Below are 20,338 nucleotides of genomic sequence, written 5' to 3'. Positions count from 1 at the left end.
AGACTGTAGTGCAGCTGCTCCCCATACTAACACTACCACATTTTTGGGATGCCTGGGGAAACACCTCTCTGGGAGGGCATAAACAGGAAAGCTGTGTGTGAGCAAGACTTGCACCAGCTGCTTAGTAACAGGAGGCCACGACACAGCCACGAAGGCAGGACAGGCCTTTCCACAGCAGAAGTGTGGGACTAAAGGCCCACGTTCACTGCAAGCCGAGCAGAGCCAGTCTTCTGGTGAAGGCAGGGAGATGTCCGCCTCCAGCTGGCTCCCCCATCTCTACTCTAAGGGAGCAGCTGAACCGTACATGGACCCTTCACATCGCCATGGCCTTCCCCACCACAATCCGCCCCTCCCTCCCACCACGACTCCCTTCCTCAGGTAGCGCCCGAAGTGCCGGGCGGCGCGGGGCATGCTAGGACTTGTAGTCCGCCCCACTCCGTCGCCGCTCTGCGCAGGATCCCGCACGCCGGACTGCATTTCCCAGGGGGCGCTGCGGGAGCCCCTCAGCCGCGAGCAACGCAAAATGGCGGCGCTGGTGGTCGTGCAGGGGTGCGGCGGGGTCTGGCGCCGGGCGTGGCGGCGCGGCGCTGGGGGTCCCGCCCCCGTCCCCCGCGGGCAGCGGGCGGTCGCCTGTAACGCGAGAGGCAGGGCGGTGCCGGCGGGGAAGAGCGGGTACGGTGCCGGGACGGCGCGGGGAGAAGGGCCGGTGGAGGCGGTTCTCCAGCGGGATATCCCGCCCTCAGGGCGTAGCCGCACGGTGGGGGCCGGGCCCGGTTTCGGGACGCTGGGTTTGGGCAAGAGAGCAGCGGGTGTGGGAGTCGGGCGGAGGCGGCGTGGTGGGAGTAGCAGGGGCCGCTTTAAATCCCATCTTCTGAGCGATGTAAGGCATCCAGAGCTTGCTGGTGGCAAGCACGCGTTTATCTCACACCCCTCCAGAACCCCCCAAAACAGTGTTTCCCTTAGCAGCAGGGCTGTGTCCCTTTAAGACGTTTGCCTGTGATAAGAGCCAGACGCGATACAAACAGATGAGAAAGTGTTAGCACTCACGTGTTTGGAGTACAAACAGCAAGGGCTGCCCGGCTTTTTGAAAGTATAAAAGGATTGTTCTGGTCCTAAGGAAGATTTCTATTCCAGTGGAGAATTGTGAAGCTATGACAGTGTGCCTGGAACAGAGCTTTTTATTCCTGCTGCCAGTGAAAGTTACAGCCTGTACGAGCTTTCTCCTTCTCTGGTGAGATTCAGGTTTCTCTCTGCGCAGCTGATCATCTAAACGAAGTTGTGCAGATGCTGGCAGAAGTATGCTGCCGATTCTTTAGAGACACGGATAACTATAAACGTTGAAAAAACATATGCAGAAACTCCAGGTTTCTCAGCAGTGTTGTTATTAGGACTCAAGGACTGTCTGATGCACATGTCTTTTTATCTGGGTGTAAGCCAACATGCTGATTAAGCAATGCCTGACGTAATTTTTAATGCCATGATGTCATGGGGATGCATTTCTAATGAATGCAGGAAACAATGAAATAAATCGGCCTCCAAAATAAAAATAATAAAAAAAACCCGCAACTTTTTTTCCTAAACCTTGGGGCATTTTTATGAATAGCTGAAAATACGAAAGAAAATACTATGTTTCAATAAACAAAAATATATTTGCTCCTTTAAGCCTCTGAAGCTTAATCCTTTATGATACTGTTTTTCCTAAAGCATTGATATAAGTGGCATCTGCATCACTAGTTTGATGTTTGTAGGGCTGTCCTCAGCTGTTGGAGGGCAGAGAACTAAAATCTTGGCAATGCATTGTGTTCACCTTTGGAAGGAGGACTGTACTTGATATATTTGTTTGGTGCTTTTCCATAGCTTGCTTATCTCTTACAGTTATCTGAATACTGGCACTGTTGAAGTACTCTGCTATAGAAATGTGATTTCATCACTGAAGTATTATTTATGCCACTTCATTTGTACAAGGCCAGATAATTACTTACAGAAACTGTCAAGCAATTCACAGTGTAAAGGTGACCTTTTTCTCTTGTCCATATAAAGGTTATGGATGTGAGAATTGCAATTACTTTTTAGATTATATGGAGAAGCTTCATTCCGTGGAATATGTTCAGAGAATAGTAGCTCTCTAGTTGAAATGATGATTTCTCTATTACCAAATCACTAATATTTATGCTAATATGCTACTAACACTGCTCGGGAGAGCCACCTTTCCCAGCATGCAAGTGACTAGCTGACAAAGAATACATAATTTATTATGCTACCTGTCTGGAGATTTATCAAACTACCTGAGAAGTAACTGATATTTATTATTATTTTGTGATTTTCACAAGGTACCAAATTAGGGTTCATCCAGCATGCAAGTTTGCCTCATTAATTTCTCTAAGATTTCTTATGTAAGGAAAATGTAAAAGTTTCAGACCACTACATTTCTTTTTTTACAGCATTCTTTTCTGCATATAATGAAGACTCTTTGCCATACAATCGCCTCCATGTATATTGCCCGTTAGTCTCAGTTCTCCAGTATTGCAGCACAACTTTTGCCATTACACTGTAGAAGTGTTTACAACATCTTTTACAGTTTTTTTACAATTACAATTTAATTTTTGTTAAAAGAATAAATGAAAAGTTAAAAATTGTTTTATATTTAGACGTTTATGGGGTTTAATGTCACCTATATTTAAACTATTTCCCTTCTCCTCTTTCCTTTTCAGTCTTGCTCCATGGGTGCCAGTTGTGGGTCTGGAAATTCATGCACAGATCAGTTCCAACTCAAAACTTTTTTCCGGTTCCCAAGTCCAGTTTGCAGCACCTCCTAACTCTTTGGTATCTTTCTTTGATGCTTCTTTACCAGGAACTTTACCAGTAAGTTATGCTTCAACATAATTTATATCAGGATTAATGTCAGACAACTTTGCATATGTTCCCAATATTTTGTTCCTCCCAAGATCTGACTATAGAACTACTTTTACATACTTTCCTGGTTGCTTAATAACATGAGATGTCTAGTACTGTTTCTTTTCGGTTTACTCACTCCCTAGTTATCACTACAGATACTTGATAACCTCTGCAAAGGAAAAAAAAATAAGGAGTGTCTCTTCAGCATATTGAATGAGTTGCTATATTTCTCTGAGGCTAGAGTGGGTGTATTTGGTTAGTATGCCACACAGGAAATTCCTTAAATATGAGATAATTAAAATCCTATGAGAGAAGAGCATCTTAGATTTCCAAGTGGCCATTTGATGTTACTTTGCCATATGTTTGTTTATGTAGCTGTCACTTGCCATTTGGAATGTCTCACTGTGGAGGTATTTGCTTCCTAAGTAGAAAGTCTCTGATTTAGGAAAGTGTCAACCATTCCTATTTCCAGAGTAAAACAATTATTTTTGAAAAAAAGTAATTTGTGTGAGACATTGTGGACTAATAAGTCAGAATAGTTAGCTAGCACTTAGCAATGAGATTTATTAGTGACAACGTAAAAAATTTTTGAAGTCACAGCTTAAATATAGTTTTATGGTGGCTGTGACAGTAGTGCTGTAGAATCCTCTGGGAATCTAACAAGCTTAATATAAAAATAATAGTTTAAAAAGTGTAACAAGCTCTTACTCTGCAGTTAAATGTTTAATAGGCTTAGCATTGCCTCATGCAACAAGCATGCAGAGACTATAATGGGAAGTGTTTCACTGAATGTATTTATGAGAGTGGAGGTTTGAATTCCAGTTGTAGATACATTTTTTTAATCTATTGTAAGCTTTTCATCACCGTAATACAGCCTTAGATAATATACTGAAATTGGGAATTAACTTATGGCTGTTTTTTTAGAGTCACAATATACGCTGTGTGATTCTTATAAAGAGAAATTAGTTGATATATTCATTCTGTATTTGCAAAGGTGTTGAAACCTAAGGAAGTGAAGTTTAGATGCGGATAAAATTTGAACTTCACTCTGGTCTCAGCTGCAGTTCAGGGCTGAGATTCACATCTAACACTATGGAAATTTTGAACAATTTCCAGAGAGAATGGAAATCTTATGCAATTGTTTGGTTTTAGAATAACTTGGTAAGACCTAAACACAGAAAATGAGTTCCTTTCATTTGAGGGCAGGGCTAGGTTAGGGGTTAATAGTCACAAAATTTAAAAGGGTTCAAGATTTTTGTTTTAGATCCTTCTACTTAATATTCTGTTAATGTACAGAAATCCTTGTGAATTGTCTAATGCTTATCTTTAGTCAAGTAGAAAAACTGTTCTTGAATGAACAAAAACGACTATTTATGAAGAGTTTAATTTTAATGTATGTTACTACTTATCTGAGGCGGAGGTGGCGGCTTTTTCCTCTGTTAAAGTGCTTTACAAGTGAGGCTTTGTGAGAAAATACCAGTACATGTGGGCTTTGGTAGAGAATATAACTGCACCTGCGAAGCAAAAAGCAGGATGGTTAGGTTAATTTAAAAGTAGTGATGCTATGTTAGCTTCTACCAGCTGCTTTTATCTATACAAAGAGAAGAAAGATTTTTCTCACTGTAGTATGGGTGAAAATAGAGTTGAAAGTGAATGTTACAAAATACATGTCCTTGCATGTGAGAATGTGATACAAAATCCAGTCAGTAGTCATAGCTTTATTTTCCCATTGTACTTGCTGCAAAGGAATTGATGTTAGGAACCAATGTTTGTTCTGGAATCAAACAGTTGGGCTTATTTTCTTGAAATAACTATGTATTTGTACATGGCAGTAGTCTGAAGTACAAGTGGATTTTGAAAGATGGAAGGTAGTTTTTGAAAATTTCCAAGTGTTTGTGAAAAAAAAAACAAACAAAAAAAAACCCAAACCCCATTTTAACAAATGTTAAAATTATTACCTAATAAGTCTCTTTAGAAGGTAAATATCTGGCCTTTCTTTTTGACTGTTTTATTGAGAAATAAAAAACATAGGAGCAAAGTTTGAATACAGTAGTTGTGCTGCCTGTAGCAGAGAACAGAGAATGACTGCTGTTATAATCTGAGAACTATAGGGACAGTTTTCAGTCTCTCAGGGGTTTAAATTTACTGTGAGACCATGAGATGGTTATGATAGACAACCAGCAAGTATTTGCTGCTTCACAACGGGACCAGAAAGAATGATGCTAAAAGGAGGTTTTGTGGTTGCTCTACATTTCTGGGTCACTAATGTGTGTAGGCTTGAGCCTTTGCTGTACCCTGCAAAGGAGAGGGGAAACTGGAGGAATGTATTTGGCTCTTCTCTATCTTTCCTCTTTATAATACAGCTTATTTTATGCTTCTACGGCAAGTAGGCCTTAGGAGGACCATCACAGTGTTACTGTCATGGCCATTTCACTATGGTCTCGTAATGTGCCTCAGACAGCTACAGGCAAGAACTATGCAGGTGCACTCCTGTTTGAGTACTGCATGAGACAGAAAAAAAATGGTGTGGCAAAGCTTTGATTTAAAAAGTAGATTTAGAAGTAGTGCGACTGGTTGGCACATCACATGCTTCTCTGCACAGTTTTTGTGCCCTGTGCTAATGGAGCCCCTCACCACTGGACCAGATAGCATCTTACTCAAGTTACTGTAAGGCTCTCCTTTCTTTGGGACTAGATACATTACAAAGGCCTGGGTTTTTTTTACCTAGTGAATGGACTTGGCAATGATTTTAGCTTGGTGTCTTCAGAGGACCTGTTATAAAAGAAGTATTACACTACACGTTGTGGCATATAGTGCACCATACCTGCAGATTGATCTAAAATTCTTCTGAAGATCCATAAAAGTGGTTGCACTCCCAGTCTGATTTATCTTCTTTGAAAATTCTGGGAATCTTTATAAATGTTTATAAAGATAAGACTAGGCTCACAGAAAGAGAATCCATGATTGTCTATTCTCATGATTGAGGTGGCTGACTAAAGGTTAATTATAGCTCAGCTGCAGAAATAAGATGGTAAATCTAGTAGCTAAAGGCTGAAACCTTTTTTTTCTGTGCTTAGTCTTTGTTGCTAATCACAACAAAAGATACACATTTTACGTTTGTCTCCTGCATGACTAAAGTGAAAGTCTGATCCTATTTCTTTGTAGGCAAGTGTATGAAGAAATAATCTAGGATTTACATAACCAAGGTTTAAGTTAATAAGATTTGAATGAATGTTAACCCTCCAGTCTTAAGTATTTTGAAATTTTTGACACCTTCTCATGCATTTGAATTTCATTCTCTTCACAGTGTGAACAGCATCTGTTTTATCTTTTTTTAAGATAGAGTTTTCTGAAACCTTTGGTAATGATCAAGCTCTGTTAATACCTCTGCCCTCAGAAGAAACAGAGTAAGACCTATGTTGAGCACTGCTGTAGAGTATCATACGAGATGCATTATTTTGTCTGAATATGTGATTTTTTTTCCTGTTCCACTGGACATCCTTGAGGACTTCACAACTCACTCATTGCTGCTATCCTCCTGTACTGAGATTTTCATATCCTATTGTTTTAAACTCCTTTAGTTTTCCTTCTGTAAATAGTGTAGAAGGAAGAGTTTTGGTCCTACTGTATCTTCTCTCGCTTGTATAATGACAGTCAGGCAACCAGATACACCTTTTCGTGGAACAAAGCAGGAGCAGAGCAGCTGTTAGCCCTTGTTCCTTCTGGTATTGCACCACCAGCAGCTTAAACTCCAAACTCTGCCTTCTCCAAAGCTGAGGTTTGTCACTGCAACACTGCGCAGTAGCAGTGTATCATGCTGTTGCCTTCCCCACCCTGCAGTGCTGTGCTGTTGAGATGGCTGTCCAGGGACGTGATGGGGGTAATACCCAGCTGGGGGACATAGAGGGTGCTTTAGTTCCCCTTCCTGAATTGACACCACATCCGTCCTTGGCAGTGGCAGATACCCAATGTTTTTCCAGATGTCTTGGGTGATAGATTGATTATCAGATTTTATGATGAATTTTAGATGTTACTAGTATAAAGAATTTACCTGATGCATTTGCTTTCAAAGGCTCCGAGAGGTTTGTGTGAGATTTTGGTGGATCTGTCTGTCAGCTGTACATATTGGAACAGAAACAGCGTTTGAGACCAGAATTTATACTTTACAGCTTGAAACTAGATTTTTTTTATATCCTGTGCCTGTTAAATCTGATGATTGCAACAGCTGCTTTACCAACTTGAGATTTCAATTTTGTTTTGACATTCCTGCTGGCATGCATATGAATTTACTCCATTCTTGTAATACTTCACTTTCAAAAAAACCTGCTGCTTAACTTGACTTTTGGTAACTACATTTTTAGTTGCACGCACCTTTCTTGGGGAACAGGACAATATTCTGATCTTCGTATGCATGTTGGCTTAGCTTCCATGATACAAATTTTCTTCTTGGCTTTGAAAACACAGGATGCCTACGTTGTTGTATCCATGAGCTCTCCTCTAAAAATAAATTAGTGGCAGTGCCTGAAGGAAAAAGTGAGTTCATGCTTGTTCTAAACAATTTATTTATGCCTAGGTTCACTTTAACTGCTTGTTACTTCTTTCAGTAAAGCTATAGTAATTGTTCTTAGGGGAAAAAAAAAAGGAGATATTTTCTTAGAAATTGAAGGTACCAGTCTTTTCTTTCCTGATAATATTTGGATTTGCAACATGTGTTGTGTCATCAGCGATTAACAGTCTTTTGTTGTTCACACAGTCCCAGCTTGCTGGACTTGCAGTCCCAGTAAGCCTCTAAAAAAAATCTCACTTAATTTAGAAAAAAACTAGGAGAGTGAAATAGGCTTTCAAACCATTGCTCCCTGAGAATACCTTGGCGGTTCATAGACCCTTAAATTTCTGGGTGCATGATGGATTAAAGCCTGCCTACATAATTTCAAGCTACTAATCAGTTCAACGCTGTTGTACTGGTCAGGAAAGGTCTTTGAAAGATGAGGGAGGCCTGATTCAGGTCACTTTCACGGCTGGGTTATGGTGCAAGTTGCTCCTGATTGTATTTCTTTGTCTTTCCTAGGGTCATTCACTGCCCCCGGCGTTACCTGTAGAACTAGTCTCCTTCACTGGAGTCTGAGAAGTGTTATACTTCCTCAATTACTGCAGTTGCTTAGCTCAGCTTTATTTTATACTTAACTGTAGATCCCATTTTTTTTCTGGAGACACCTTTGCTTTTGTGCTTTGAAGTATTTGGTGACATTAGTTGCTCTTTTTTCAAGCTTTGAAGGAGTCCCCTGTAAGGTCTTCTCTTGCTTTTTGCTACCTCTTGTTTATTTGTGAGAAGTTCTGACACTCGTTCTGGGTGTTTCAAGGCTAACAATTCCTGCAGGGCTCTGTCTCCTTAGCACCTCAGTAACTATGGAGCTCTGTTTCTGTTTCTTGTTCTTGTTGGCTTTCCTGTTCATCCTCAACAGGTCCCTCTGGCTGATATAAACTTGCTGGTTAAAACGGCATTGAGTTGATAAAACATCTGGCTATCACCTGTTTCAGTAGATCCTTCAATGCATCGGTGATGTTAGCTATGTATTTTATCTTCTTTTGTGGGTTTTTTTTTTATTACTTTACCTTTTGCTTTATACTAGATATTTTTCTACTTCTTAGTGAGGAACAGGAGTTTGCAGTATCTTGTTTCTTTCTTTCACACAGTTCTGGTACTGTAGTTATTGTGCAATCTTTGATACTTTTGGACGGCACAACCGCTACGTGACAACTAGACAGACTACTGTCCCCTTTTTCTGAATTCAGTCTGAAATTGCTGCTGAAATGCACATTAGCATTTTGCAGTAGTTTTTCTTAGCAGGCTGGGAATTTCTTTAAGTTTGAACTGTGAGTGGATTTTTTGGGACAAATTTCTATTACTTCTGTTATCAGTCACTATAAATGCTCTGACATTTTTAAGTGTTTGATGTAGTTTTCTCTCACTATGTAGATGAACAGTCTTGTTCTAGGTGAGTCCCTTAGAGGAAATCCAATGTGTGTATGAAAGCGGTGCTCTGTTAAGCATAAGTTTCTGGAACAATCATGGTTCTACCAATTTCTTAGCATTTTAACTTTGCAAACTGACATCATTCTTCTTAACATATCTTCTTAACAATTTTTTTCTTGGAAAAGTTTTTTAGAACCGTAGAATAGTTTGGGTTGGAAGGGACTTTTAAAGGCCATCTAGTCCAACTCCCCTGCAAGGAGCAGGGACATCCCCAACCAGGTCAGGTTGCTCAGAGTCCCATCCAACCTGGCCTTGAACGTTTCCAGGGATGGGGCATCCACCACCTCTCTGGGCAATCTGTTCCAGTGTTCCACCACCCTCATCGTAAAAAAAATTGCTTCCTTATGTCTAATCTAAATCTACCCTTTTTTAGTTTAAAACCATTACCCCTTGTCCTATCACAACAAGCCCTGCTAAAGGGTTTCTCCCTGTCTTTCCTATAAGCCCCTTTTAGGTACTGGAAGACCGCTATAAGGTCTCCCTGGAACCTTCTCTTCTCCAGGCTGAACAGCCCCAACTCTCAGCCTGTCCTAGTAGGAGGGGTGCTCCAGCCCTCTCATCATCTTTGTGGCCCTCCTCTGGACTCCCTCCAGCAGGTCCACATCCTTCTTATGTTGGGGGCTCCAGAAATGGATGCAGTACTCCAGGTGGGGTCTCAAGAGCAGAGTAGAGGGGGAGAATCCCCTCCCTCGACCTGCTGGCCATGCTGCTTTTCATGCAGCCCAGCATGTGGTTGGCTTTCTGGGCTGCACGTGCACATTGCTGGCTCGTGTTGTGCTTCTCATCCACCAGCACTCCCAAGTCCTTCTCCTCAGGGCTGCTCTTGATTCATTCTTCGCCCAGCCTGTATTTGTGCCTGGGATTGCCACGACCCACATGCAGGACCTTGCACTTGGCCTGGTTGAACTTCATGAGGTTGGCACGGGCCCACCTCTCCAGCCTGTCAAGGTCCCTCTGGATGGCATCCCTTCCCTCCAGCGTGTCGACGACACCACACAGCTTGGTGCGTTGGCAAACTTGTTGAGAATGTGCTCAATCCCACTGTCCATGTCGCCGATAAAGATGTTAAGCAGCACCAGTCCCTATACTGACCCCTGAGGAATGCCACTCGTCACTGTTCTCCACTTGGACATCAAGCCATTGACTGCAACTCTTTGAGTGTGACTATCTAGCCAATTCCTTATCCACAGAGTGGTCCATCCATCAATTCTATGTCTCTCCAGTTTAAGAATGTAACACTCGTATTAGGGCAGGAAATGTGCTGTGAAGCAGATGCTGGGCTGAAATGCAGAAGACCCTAAACTGAAGCTGGCCTTCTTTTTAAATTTCTCCTGCAGTTAGAGGCATCTGCTTTTGAAACATATGAGCTCTTTGCAGACCAAACAAATGGCAAGATTTAGGTTGGCTTGTTTTTTATATTTTTTACTGTATGCTTGGAGGGATGGGGTTTGATTGTACCCCTATTGAAATGAATGAGTCATTTGGGAAATGGTTAGCTCTTCATTTATTGTCATGTACATTCTGTACATGCATCGCTACAAGGCAGTTCCGCCCTTCTGTGTGTGTGGGAGGATGCCAAGGAAGAGCACTGCATTGAAGTACTCATCTGCAGTGCCAGACTCAACAGTCACAATTACATTTGGACTAAGTAGATATAAGAGTATTTTATTTTGAAGTTTAACTTATGATTGCACTTCAAAGAACCATATATTGGAGCAAATTGGTACATTTAACACAGCAAGAATAGTAAGACTGAATATATCCATTAGTGAAGGCAAATAAAAATCAGTGCGATATGAAAAGGGAATACTGGGAAATACTATTAGATATATCTGTTGAGGTTTCTAAAGATTACTGCCTGGTCTACAGAGAGCTGGCTAAGTACATTGCATTACTTCCTTTTTCCAGCTGTTATTCTGAACGAAAAGGAGCTAAAATTAAATGCTTCTTAGATAAACAGTTCTGTAGTTAATCTGATTAATGCTGATTTCTTCATGATTGTAAGAAGGAATGAAGGTCTTAAGACAGCCAATTGATAGGAAATTTACTTTATTAAAATGTGTGATCTAGAATTAAAAACTTTTAAAATTTCCAGAGAATTATTTTGGTTTTACTAGTTTTAATACAAGGAATACTTTGTTCCAGAACTGAGGCTTCCTGACTGCCACTGTTACATTTCATTTTTTTAAATAGTAGCAAAAATAAACTTTTTCCAGGAGAGAGATCTAGATGTTTCTTCTTTTTTTTTTTTCCCCTCAGTTATCCTATATAATACTCCCCAGTAAAACAAGAAGCTGCATACCTACTCTCTTTAAATGTAAAAATGGTAATTTACTAAATATAGGAACATATACCTTGACCTAAAAAGAGGCCAGCTTTCTTTAATGTATTCATATAAGAAGTAAACCTACTGTTAAAGAAAAAGCTGTTAAAAAATTACTTGTGCTGGGAATGTACATCGCTGAAGGTACTGTGTATAATTTTGTATAGATATTGAGTAGTCCTGTGTTTAAAACCAAGGTCTTGACACAGCTGACCTTGCAAATAAAGATGAGAAATTGTTAAAAGGAGTTTTTCCACTTGTGAACTAGATGTAAAGAATAGACGAGTATCAGAAAAAAGAAAGATCTTGGTTGGATTGTTCTTTCACTCCTTTAGCTCTCAGTTACCATGGTGCTCTAGCAGAATAGCATAACTACAAGGGAAGTGGTGTTGGTGGTGTGATGCCATTGTTAAGGTTTTTCATGAGTTTCCGGTACAAACAATTTGCATTTCCTTTTGTGATGGCTCTCTAGGATTTTCTTTAAATAGCAAGGAGATATACTTCCATTTTAGAAGACCAGAAATATTTATGAAAGCTTTATAGGCTCTTGTGTTTTGTCCATAGCTACTGCAAAAGCTACATAGCTTGCTTTCAAGGCCAGCACTTTGCTAACATACCAGACTGGCAACTTGTCAGTTCAGGCCAGTAATTTAAATCTTTGGTGCTAGTCAAAGCTGTCAACTTAATAACCGCTTACTGCATAAACAAGCTTGGGGGACTTCTTCTGGGTCATTAGTATGGGAAGTTTCATGTATGCAATTGATGTTTATCACTGCAGATTATTTGGAAAGTTAGGCTTTTTTGAAGGAAAAGTAGTAGTTTACTTGAACAACTCTGCTTTATGCACACAGCCTTGATCACTGGAATTGGTAGTAGTAGTCGCTTCAGATATGGAGCAATATTAAACAGATAAGTTTTGATTTTTGAGGAAGTAGAGGGTCATCTGATTTTTTTTGTGTTAAACAGGGCAGATGAAGCAGATTGGTGTGGGAGACATCTCAGTATGCCATAGTGGGAAAGATCTGCTTTGTAATACCTTCTGTCACCACAGAGGTCGATAAAGAAGTAGCACAGGAAGTGGCACTAGTGAATGAGTAACGTGCATATACAACGATTTGACTAGTATGACCCGGTACACTGGGGACACATACAAATTACAGTTATCTAAATATTTAGTAATACTACATAGAAAGCAATCAATACTTCACATTTTTATGCCAGTTTTTCCCCAGAGCCAACAAAATGGTTCAGCAGCAGTAGTGCAAAAGCTTCTCACTGGTGTAAGTAGTATGTATGTGGCAATTATTCCCTTCACCTCAAAACAATGTTATCCCTTAGGGTGATGAGTAAGATATACTCTACCTTGTTTGAAGCAAAAATTGAAGAGCAAATGGTCAGAAACAGTAGTCGTAGTATAATCATTAGCTAAACTCCACCTGTGTTGTTCAGAAGAATGTGCTATGAGGCCCTAACTGCAACTCGGGGGATGGATTTTGTCTCATTCTCGGATTATAATCAGTCACAACCCCTGCATCATCAGGAAATGCAGCAACACACCAATTCACTACTTTGACACAGTGGCGTTTTGAGTCTATCCAGTCCTTATGGAGCTTTAATGGTTTCCAGTGACCAATTGTTAAAGGGCTGACTGGCATAGTCCTCCCTAATTTGTAAACCCAAACAGTATCATGCCACAAGGCTTTAGTAGGAGGAAACTTCACCTGTGAATTTAGAAATGTTGTGATATTTTAAACATTGAACTATCTGACTAGCACTGTTACAAGCATCCTTAAGCAGTAAATAAAAATATCTGTACTGTCTGGAAGCATTTGATTGTTGAAAACAGTAGCATCTACTATATAATGAACTGCAGCTGTGGTACTAAAATAAATTAATATTTTTTAGTTACCGATTTTACTTTAGATTACAGTCAAGAATAATTGCATTCATTTTGCTGCGGATCTGTATTTCAAAGGGAAATTGTTCTTCCTTTTTTCTCATTTAAAATTTGCTTTATGTATCTTTAAATTTTTTTTGATAAATAAAATATGCCTGAACAGATGATGTGTTCTACTTGGCCGTATATAGCTACACTAAAGATCTGAAAGTTCCCTTGTTAAATGTCTTAAATATTTAATTTCTTGTCTGTATAAGCAGTTTTTAAGTTTCTGTTACATGAAGAGTTTCTCATATTTTCTCTTATTATTTTCATTTTTGAAATATTAGATGAGTAAAGCAAAGAGATTCCTTTTCCAGCTGAAGAAATGGGATGATGGGAAATGTACAGCTGCTTAATCTGTTTTCAGAAATCAGGCTGGAGAATATAAAAAGTAAATACTGTCAGAAACATTGAAGAAAACATTATTTAAGCCTTTTATGTTCTGGTCAATGCAGATGAAGTCATGTAGATTCTTTTACATAATGTGCCCCTTTAATGGTCCTGCTGGAAATTGACTTCTTGGCAGCTGTACAGTGCAGAATAAGATGGATAAAGTTCTGTTCCTGTTTCAAAATACTGTAAGTGTGAGCATGTCAGAGTTGTACTAAGACAAATTCAGTCTTTTTTTCTTTTCAGTTTATCCGTTTGATGTTAGTTAAACCAACTGTTAAATTAATGAGAGCACATTTGAAAAAAACATAACTTTGAAACATTGCTTGTTAGTACTTTTTGGAGTGGAATTTTCTTTCTCCTCTGGATCTTGACTCTGATGAGGGTGTAGTGCTGAGAGTGATGGGTCCATGGTGAGAAACTGTGTTTAACTCCTTTATTTCTTCATTAAGGCCTTGCTGGGTCTTCGGATCACATGGTGTTTTGCAAGAGCCTTAATCCCATGGGTTACCTGGGTACTGGAAATGCATATATACTTGTAGCCATGGGATCTCAATTGATGTTTCTTTGGTTCTGTTTTAGCAAAGCATGTAAGTGTGCTTAATTTCAGTCTCATTAAGCAAAGCATTGAAATCTTTGTGTAGACAGATACTCCTGAATTCACTGTGGTGCTGTGGTTACAGGTGTTCTGAAGCGTTTTACTGAAATAGCACTGCAGTTCCTCAGCAACTCCCCTGTGTTTCCAGGTTCCAGTATGAGTTGATAGCTGGTTATAAGTTAATTATAATTTGCTATAATTTGTCTCTCGCACCCTTGAAGATTCAAAAGTATTAGAACGTTTGCCAAAGTAGCCAGCCAGAATGGTGCACACCTCCTTATGTGGCGTGACAAAACGACTGAGTGGCTTGTTTTTTCATCTTAAAGCTTTGCAGATTTATAGCTACCACGACTTTAATGATTAGTAAGAACTACCCACACAAGGAAAGAGATCTAATGCTGGCTGAAGGCAAGCAAAATTGAATATATGCTCCATATAAGGCAATGTGTGGGAGAGATATTTGTTACTTACTGAGTATCTGAGCAAAACCATGTGTCATGTTTCCTTAGGTTCTCAACAGGAGATGTGTAGAAGCAGCAGTGATGACAGGCCTGGCACTCAATTGCAGTATAAACAAGAAATCCTTGTTTGACAGAAAACACTATTTCTATGCAGATCTGCCCGTAAGTATGCAGTATAGCTGGTCCCTTTACGGCGATAGGAAAGGACAAGAGTCTAGATTATGGACAGCAATAAGGGATGAGTGAAGAGTTGCTTTTTCTGTTTTCAGTTGGTGTTCTGCTCACCCCATCAGGATGCTGCACTGTGTGCCCTGATGAATAGACAGCTGTACCCTAGTGCTCACTGATTGAATATGATTGCTGTGATTGCTGACTCCTTGCTTAGCTGCACGATTCCAGTAGCTTAATGTAATTGAATTGGGAGCTGGAGATGCTTTGCCCCTTAAGTTCTCCATTCCTGGTGTTTAGTACTAATTGTCTGTTAGGGTAAAAGCGGTCTGATAATAGTCCTAAATTTAAAGTGAATGTATAACAAATGCAGGTTCCAGTGGTATACACATAATAGTGTCTTTTTTGTGTGTGCTGAAGGAACCTAAAAATATTTAATTGCCCTTTCAAACTTTCTCACTCAGTAGTTCCAATAAATTAAAAAAAAACGCTGAGAAAATGAGTCTTTGCAGTATGATTTGTTGGTAGCTTTCATATTTGGTAAAAGGTGTCACTGGAAGTCAAATGCATTTTGCTGCACTTGATATGGATCTAGAAATATTGAAGTAATTTAAGAATATGACTTCTGTCATTGCAACAGGGTACAGCAATGTTTCAGCCTTTTTTTTTCTATTTTAATTAAACTAAACCTTTCTAATTTTAAACACTTTTTTTTTCCTGTCACCTTATTTGTTTTGAATGTTCAGTTTATCACTAACCTGTCAAGGGGAGGATGCTAGTTTTACTTCCTCTGATTCTGGGGTGAAGATCTAGTGACTGCATTAAAAGAAAAACTCTATTTCTCTTTTATCTGAGAAAGATCAGGCATGTTAGCTTATCTTCTCTTTTGGTGAGGTGTTTCGGACTTCCAGAGAAGCCGAGTGGGAAATTTCTCAGGTCCCAAATTAATGTGTAGAGATGCTTTTTTATTAACTAAACTATTTTCTCTCCCAGTCTTTTGTTCAGGCATTGGAAATCTTTTGAAGTTACACAAAACATATTCAAATACAATTGCTTCCCTCCTTAGAAAAATAATTATATTATAGTTGTCCACTGGAGACCTGGATCTCAGAAGAGATTTCTGTTGTGTTTTCTTCTAGGTTGGGAACTTTTGACTCTTCTGTGGAGTTGGTGTAGTTACTGATTTGGATTCTGGGGATAAATTTGCTAATATTTGTGAGCCATTAAGAGGCTCTTTTGTTGAAGGCTCTGTAGTGAGCTACTGGGAGTGTGAAACACAAACTTACCAGTTTGAATTGCCAATACATTTTTTTCTTTTACTTGTAAAATTAAGTCTATTTCCAGACGTGAAGGAGAAAAAAGTGAAATAGCAGGAAATAAACATGACTTTCAGAATTCCTTTACACATGATAAAGAAACACCAAAAACATCACAGACTTGTTTGCCAGCCACCTTTGGTGCTTTTGCTGTTAAACTGACAACAATCTCATATTCTTGTGATGTCTGCTGCCATCAGTCTGTTGCATAGAAGCTATGTGGAAGAATGTTGCCATAGGAAAGAAACCAAATCCATGTGTTTACAGGAGAAGAGTGAGGTGGAGGAAGGTGTGTACAGCACCAAGTGGGTTGCCTTTGTCTGCAGGCATGAGTTACAGGATCCTCTGGTCAGATAAGCATGGAAATTTGGTCAAGGAGATGCTGACACATTTTATTAGCTTAAAACATGTAATTCTGGCTCTGAGGTGGCTCACTTCTGCAGTTTAAGCACTGACAATAAACTGCCTGACCTGCATTTCATAGTGAAACAGTCTAGTCAGGAACCCTGTAATAAGATGCAGAGTTTAGGCTAATGAGCTGTATAGAACAGATGAAATAAATCCAGCTCTTAGGGTCATTTGACAATGGAATTATTGTTACTCCTGAAAATGGGGCTTTGGATGGGAAATGGGATTCTTGTTATTTATTGTCACTCACTATTTCAGGCTTAAAAAAAATCATTTTAATGAAAAGTTTTAGGAGATGGGAAGAGCTGTGTGATTAGCATAGGCTATGTAGAGTCAGTTATTTTATTTTTCTTATTATGGCTAGAAGGTCATGCACTTCATTACATATATAAATTGAGCTGTTTCACGGGGCCAGACAATTGTTCTCCATTCTAATGCACTGTTGCCATCTCTACGTTTTAAAGCAAGCTCGTCCTCCCTGCAAAATATGCAAATGCTCCTCCCGATTCATTAAAATCTGGAAGGCTTTTTTTTTATAATTCTTGCCACTGGGGGCATGAGCATGCTAGGAAGGAGGAAGAAATGGGGACCCTACCTCAGCAGAGTAATTGATTAACTTCTATATTTTTACATCATTACGGTTATTTCAATACCTTGTCACTGGAAGCCCCTTTTCTGGCTGGCAGTTTCCCCTTTGAGTGGAGTCCCAGATGTGACATGGCATTTATCAGCTGTGTGCCTTAGGTGGAGTTGCCGTGTCTATCTTTTAAATTGGTACATTAATGAAATGGAGTGTTCTCATTTTCTTGATTTCCACCCCACTTCCCTCTCCCTCTCCTCCCCTTCTACGAGTAAAGTTCTGAACAGGCAGAGAGGGATATTCAGCCTGATGGGAGCATGAGTGATAGTCCCAGCTTGGGGACAGAGGTATGGTAACTGGCTTCAGACAGGATTTAACATGATCATGGAGCCACAGGCGTGGAAGAACTTCTTCTAGTCCGTTTCCCTCCCCAAGGCAGTATCAGTGAAATTTATGTCATCCTCGGCAAATCATTGTGCAGTTGATTATTGTTTCTGTATTAGTATAATATCTTATACTTGCCTGTGTTGAGGAGTGCCCTTATTTTTTCCAGGCCTCCAGCTTCTCACAGTTATGTCAAATTCTAGACCCATCTTCTAGCTTGCTGCCTTTCCAGCTAAGGAAAATGGATTTGAATTTACATGTGCATGTGTTCTATCCTCTTATATAAGTCACTATGGACAATGTTGCGTTTTCAGTTTTGTTCTTGGTCTGTAATATTTATACTTGGCCATGCTGCTGCTCTCTGAAAAGTGAATGTTTTATGTGTGTATAAAGTTAATTTTGTTGACAGGCTGGCTATCAAATCACTCAGCAAAGAGTTCCTATTGCGGTGAATGGAAGTCTGTCATACAGTCTCTGCATAGACAGCAAAATGAGCCAGATGGTGACCAAAACTGTGAGGATTAAACAAATTCAGTTGGAGCAAGACAGTGGAAAGAGTCTCCATGATGACACAAGGAGCCAGACTCTCGTTGACTTGAATAGGGCTGGTAGGCTTGGATTATTTTCCTATTTTTCTCCTGCTTTCTGTGTAAGATGAGTCTTTAAAGGTAAATGAGTGACAGGGAACAGCTGAAAAATAAAACCAGCCTGATACCTCTCTCTTTGAAAATAAAAATTAATCAAAATGACTGTTACGGTTGAAGCCAGGGAATACCTGAGTTTTTTAATAACCAGTGGACCTTTCTCATAGCTGTTGGTTGATGGCAGTTGGCAATAGCAAGTTAGAAATCTGCTGTCTCCAGTTTTCTCAAAACTGTATGTGAGGCACATACAGCCACTCAACTATTGAAGATTTTGCCACTGTATGTGTTGTGGTTTAAAAAAAAAAAAAAAAATCACAGACCTAGTAAATCAAGTTTGTGTATAGAAGGAGCAGCTGTTGGAATTTGTCAGTGCATGAGTCAGACATTTCTTTTAATTATTAGCTTTGAAAAAGATGTAGATTTTCTCTTTAAACTTCAAAATTGTAAACGGAATGAACCAAATTAGCACACAATTCGGGCAGCAAGCTGGATGGTCTAGCCTAACTGGGACACAGTGCTCTGTGTGTCCACTGAAGTTAAGGGCTGTGGCTGCTCATATTCTTTGAAAGCTGGTTCCTGAAGGGAAAAACTAGACTATATCTGTTTACAGTTCTCTCTGTTCCAAAATTAGTTTAAGATGAATAAATTTTAGTCTGGGATCAGATTGGCTTTAAATGGGAGTTCTCCTAGAGAAAGGTGGAAGAGGAATATGTCCTTTTGATCTGCACGTTATCAAAGGGTGGAGAATTGTCTGCTGTTTGTTCCTTTAAAAAAATATGAGGAAAAGTTTTTATAGCAATCTGCAGCTAGGCCCATAGTGACAGTTACTAAATAATACATGGGGGTTTATTTTTTTCCAAAAAAAGCCCAAGTGCTTTCATGTGTTTAGCCAGTTGCACTCTAATATGCCAAGATCAAAAGCTATTGTTGAAAATCTCCTGTCTCTTTCCCTGATAGGAGTCGGCCTCATGGAGGTTGTCATGGAGCCTGATATGTGCTGTGGGGAAGAAGCAGCTGCAGCAGTCAGAGAGCTTCAGCTCATTCTTCAAACACTTGGGAGCAGCCAGGCAGTCATGGCAGGTACAGAAGGGGGGAGGGCGTGTTCCCTTGTCACCTGTAATTCTTTGCATTTGCAGGAGTTTTGCAGCTTCTGGTTATTTTGCTCTGTGAGTGCTTATAATGCGTAGCCTTTCCTAGCTGTTGTTTTTACAATCCTCAGAGCCTGTTCTAATGTCTGCTGTGCTTCAGGTGTCCTTACGGGCCTGCCTTCGTCTGCAAAGATCTGCAGTGATAGATTTTATATTGCCTCACACAGTAATTTTACAGGGTAAATCTACGCAGGAAAGAATGTCCCCAGGGTTCTTGTGGTGTTTCTTCCTGTCTGTCCTCATCTTGCTTGCCACAGTGCTGCAGCACAGGAAACCTGTAGTGAGGATTAGTTGTAGAATAAGGAAGTTATGGGACAAAGTAGTGGGAGCATGCACCATCTTATAAATTGGGTGTCAGGTCTCAACTAGTCATAACATGGGTGTAGGCAGTAAACATGTACTGGTGTCATGGGTGAGATCGAGTAAACAACAGCAGATAGCAGACATGGGTGCTGCGGTTAATTTAAGAACCAATGAGACTGCGGCTTTTACCCTACTTGATCATTTCACATATTCACTCTGTCTTTCCCTCCCCTCCAGCATTATGTTCTCTAGGTCTCAATTTCTCTTCCCACAAGAGAGATCACTGCTGGTCTGGGGAGGTGGGCTGGAAAATGGTACTGGTTCGTGCTGTACAGCAGGCTTGCAGATACCAGTCTTGGGAGTTAGAGGCCAAGGTCCCTAGGCATCCCATGGCATTTGTTTCCATGCATCTTTCTGATCTTCAGGCTCCTCCCCCACATCCAGGGTCTCTCTAGCCAAGATCACTACTGTCTTTCTGAGACTACTTCCACTTTTGGGAACCCTGCCTTTGGCACCAGTTCTTTTTTTCTGGAACCCTAAGGCCTCAGTTTTTGCAAAAGATGATGTGCAGAAGCACAGCATGTGATTGGCCTCCTAACTGGTGATTCTGTCTCATGTCACTCTATTAATCGGAGGATTTAGGTCATGCCATTTTTGCGCAGTTCTAATGCTGTCAAAATTTACAACCAGCTCATGGTTGCAGCTAGCAAATGGCAGGCTTCTGCTTGAGAGTTTAAAAATACGGTT

The 20,338-nt window shown here is 40.2% G+C and overlaps 1 protein-coding gene across 3 annotated transcripts in view; it reads left to right on the top strand.

Annotated features, from left to right (window-relative positions):
• The first annotated feature begins 523 nt into the window (after positions 1-523).
• The window catches only part of GATB (glutamyl-tRNA amidotransferase subunit B), a 42,111-nt gene continuing 22,296 nt past the window's right edge, over positions 524-20,338 (top strand). For 2 of the 3 annotated variants that reach the window (XM_086747443.1, XM_086747441.1), the window contains exons 1-5: positions 524-672; positions 2,712-2,862; positions 14,689-14,802; positions 17,906-18,104; positions 19,098-19,220. In XM_086747443.1, the coding sequence (XP_086603569.1) occupies positions 524-672; positions 2,712-2,862; positions 14,689-14,802; positions 17,906-18,104; positions 19,098-19,220 (736 nt within the window). Of the gene's footprint in view, positions 673-1,149; positions 1,232-2,711; positions 2,863-14,688; positions 14,803-17,905; positions 18,105-19,097; positions 19,221-20,338 lie in introns of those variants that run through there. The other variant, XM_086747442.1, reaches the window with a different exon arrangement.

Source organism: Chlamydotis macqueenii, chromosome 4, assembly GCF_036417535.1.
Source record: "Chlamydotis macqueenii isolate bChlMac1 chromosome 4, bChlMac1.mat, whole genome shotgun sequence".
Lineage (NCBI taxonomy): Eukaryota > Metazoa > Chordata > Aves > Otidiformes > Otididae > Chlamydotis > Chlamydotis macqueenii.
This window is presented reverse-complemented; position numbering and strand designations above follow the sequence as displayed.